The sequence below is a fragment of the Poecilia latipinna genome, unplaced genomic scaffold (assembly GCF_001443285.1).
Source record: "Poecilia latipinna isolate Pla-1442-1.1 unplaced genomic scaffold, P_latipinna-1.0 Scaffold5692, whole genome shotgun sequence".
Lineage (NCBI taxonomy): Eukaryota > Metazoa > Chordata > Actinopteri > Cyprinodontiformes > Poeciliidae > Poecilia > Poecilia latipinna.
The window spans coordinates 1-2567 of NW_015118308.1; the positions used below are offsets into that span (position 1 = coordinate 1).

The 2567-nt window shown below is 42.0% G+C and overlaps 1 protein-coding gene across 1 annotated transcript; it reads left to right on the plus strand.

Moving 5' to 3' along the window:
- Nucleotides 1-4: 4 nt before the first annotated feature.
- Nucleotides 5-1915, plus strand: LOC106943680 (E3 ubiquitin/ISG15 ligase TRIM25-like; the record flags this gene model as incomplete). The annotated part of the gene is made up of 1 exon (XM_015026989.1): nt 5-1915. A coding segment is annotated over one exon (1890 nt), but the record flags the coding sequence as incomplete, so codon positions are not given.
- Between the last annotated feature and the right edge of the window lie 652 nt (nt 1916-2567).

Genomic DNA, 2567 nt, shown 5'->3' on the forward strand with positions numbered 1-2567 from the left:
TAAGATAGATTCAGGTAAATATTCCTGTTCCATCTGTTTGGATCTACTGAAGGATCCGGTGACTATTCCCTGTGGACACAGCTACTGTATGAACTGTATTAAAGATCACTGGGATGGAGAAGATCCGACGGAAATCCACAGCTGCCCTCAGTGCAGGAAAGAGTTCAAACCGAGGCCTAACCTAGAGAAAAACTTCATGTTAGCTGAGTTGGTGGAGGATCTGAAGAAGACTGGACTCCAAGCTGCTCCAGCTGATCACTGCTATGCTGGACCTGAAGATGTGGCCTGTGATGTCTGCACTGGGAGGAAGATGAAAGCTGCTAAGTCCTGTCTGGTCTGTTTCATTACTTATTGTGAGAATCATCTCCAGCCTCATTATCAATTATCTGCTTTTAAAAAGCACAAGCTGGTGAATCCGTCCAAGACTCTCCAGGACAACATCTGCTCTCATCATGATGAGGTGATGAAGATCTTCTGTCGTACTGATCAGCAGTGTATCTGTTATCTCTGCTCTATGGATGAACATAAAGGCCATGAAACAGTCCCAGCTGCAGCAGAAAGAGCTGAGAAGCAGAAGAAGCTCCAGGAGAGTCGACAACAAATCCATCAGAGAATCCAGGACCAAGAGAAAGATGTGAAGCTGCTTCAACAGGAGGTGGAGGCCATCAATGTCTCTGCTGATAAAGCAGTGGAGGACATTGAGAAGATCTTCACCCAGCTGATCCGTCTCCTCCAGAAAAGAAGCTCTGAGGTGAAGCAGCAGATCAGATCCCAGCAGGAAACTGAAGTGAGTCAAGTCAAAGATGTTCAGGAGAAGCTGGAGCAGGAGATCACTGAGCTGAAGAGGAAAGACGCTGAGCTGGAGCAGCTCTCACACACAGAGGATCACACCCAGTTTCTCCTCAACTACCCCTCACTGCCAGCACTCAGGGAGTCGACACACTCATCCAGCATCAACATCCGTCCTCTGAGACACTTTGAGGACGTGACAGCAGCTGTGACAGAGCTCAGAGACAAACTACAGGACGTCCTGAAAGACCCATGGACAAACATCTCACTGATGGTCACTGATGTGAATGTTCTTCTGTCAGAACCAGAACCAAAGACCAGAGATGGATTCTTAAAATATTCCCAAGAAATCACTCTGGATATTATTAACACAGAACACAAGAAGCTGTTATTATCTGAGATTCAACCCCAGGAAAACTTTAACGACGTCACAGCAGCTGTGTCAGAGGTCAGAGACAAAACACAGGACCTCCCGGGAGACACATGGAGAAAAAATTCACTAAGATCCATTAAAGTCGGTGATTTAGAATCAAAACCAGAACCAGAACCAAAGACCAGAGATGGATTCTTAAAATTTTCACAAATAATCACTCTGGATCCAAACACCTTAAACAGATTTCTATTATTATCTGAGGGGAAGAGAAAGGTAACATTTGTGAACCATGAACAGTCTTATCCTGACCATCCAGACAGATTTGATGGTTTATGTTATCAGGTTCTGAGTACAGAGAGTCTGACTGAATGTTGCTACTGGGAGGTGGAGTGGAGAGGAGGAGGAGCTGTAGCCGTTTCATACAAGAACATCAGCAGAACAGAAAGACTGGGATCCAATGACCAATCCTGGTCGTTATATTATGACAGAAACAGTTACACATTTCATCACAACAACATTAAAACTCCATTAGCACGTCCAGTTTCCTCCAGAATAGGAGTTTATCTGGATCAGACAGCAGGTATTCTGTCTTTCTACAGCGTCTCTAAAACCATGACTCTCCTCCACAGAGTCCAGACCAGATTCACTCAGCCTCCATATGCTGTGATTAGAGTTTACTTTTCATTTTCCTGTCCTGATGGATCCTCTGCTGAGTTCATTAAACCTGAATAGTCAGCAGTGATTTGAGGTCCAGTTGGTCTATTTTAGTTTCAGTTCCTTTTTTTTTTCATTGTTGTTTTGGAGAGATCATTGTTGTCATTTCTTCTGTGTCCAGAGATCAAATGTCTTTATGAAGCTATTTTATCATCTTGTTGTTTTGTATTGTTGGAGTTTGTTTGGGTGCTGCCCCTTCCTGTTTCTGATCTGCAATGGAGGATATCACTCCACAGGAGGATTTTTATTCAGCTAACTAATTACATTTATTGCTTTGTCAGACCAAATGTTGTTGTAAACTGTGATTATCATCATCAATCATCACATAAGGACGTCAGTCATTATTTATTGGACAAATATCAGATTCTGGATCAAACTGTGTCAATAGACGTCTTGTGACTCTGATTTTAAGCTCTGTTTAGTTTTACATAAATATCTAAATAAAGTTGACTCATTGTTTGAATATCAAATGACTGCATCTTATTTTGTATTTTGTTTGTGTTTTATTTTATTTTATTACATCTGTTAGTACATTTCCAAATATCAGAAACAGTTGTGGTTTTCAGGTGAGAACAAAGTGAGTAATCAGAGTTTTTGTTACTTTAAGTTGAGATTTGTTTTCTGCCTGCAGATGGCAGGAGTCCTGAACCTCCTGTGGTCCTAAAAAGACACAACAAACACTGACTGTACA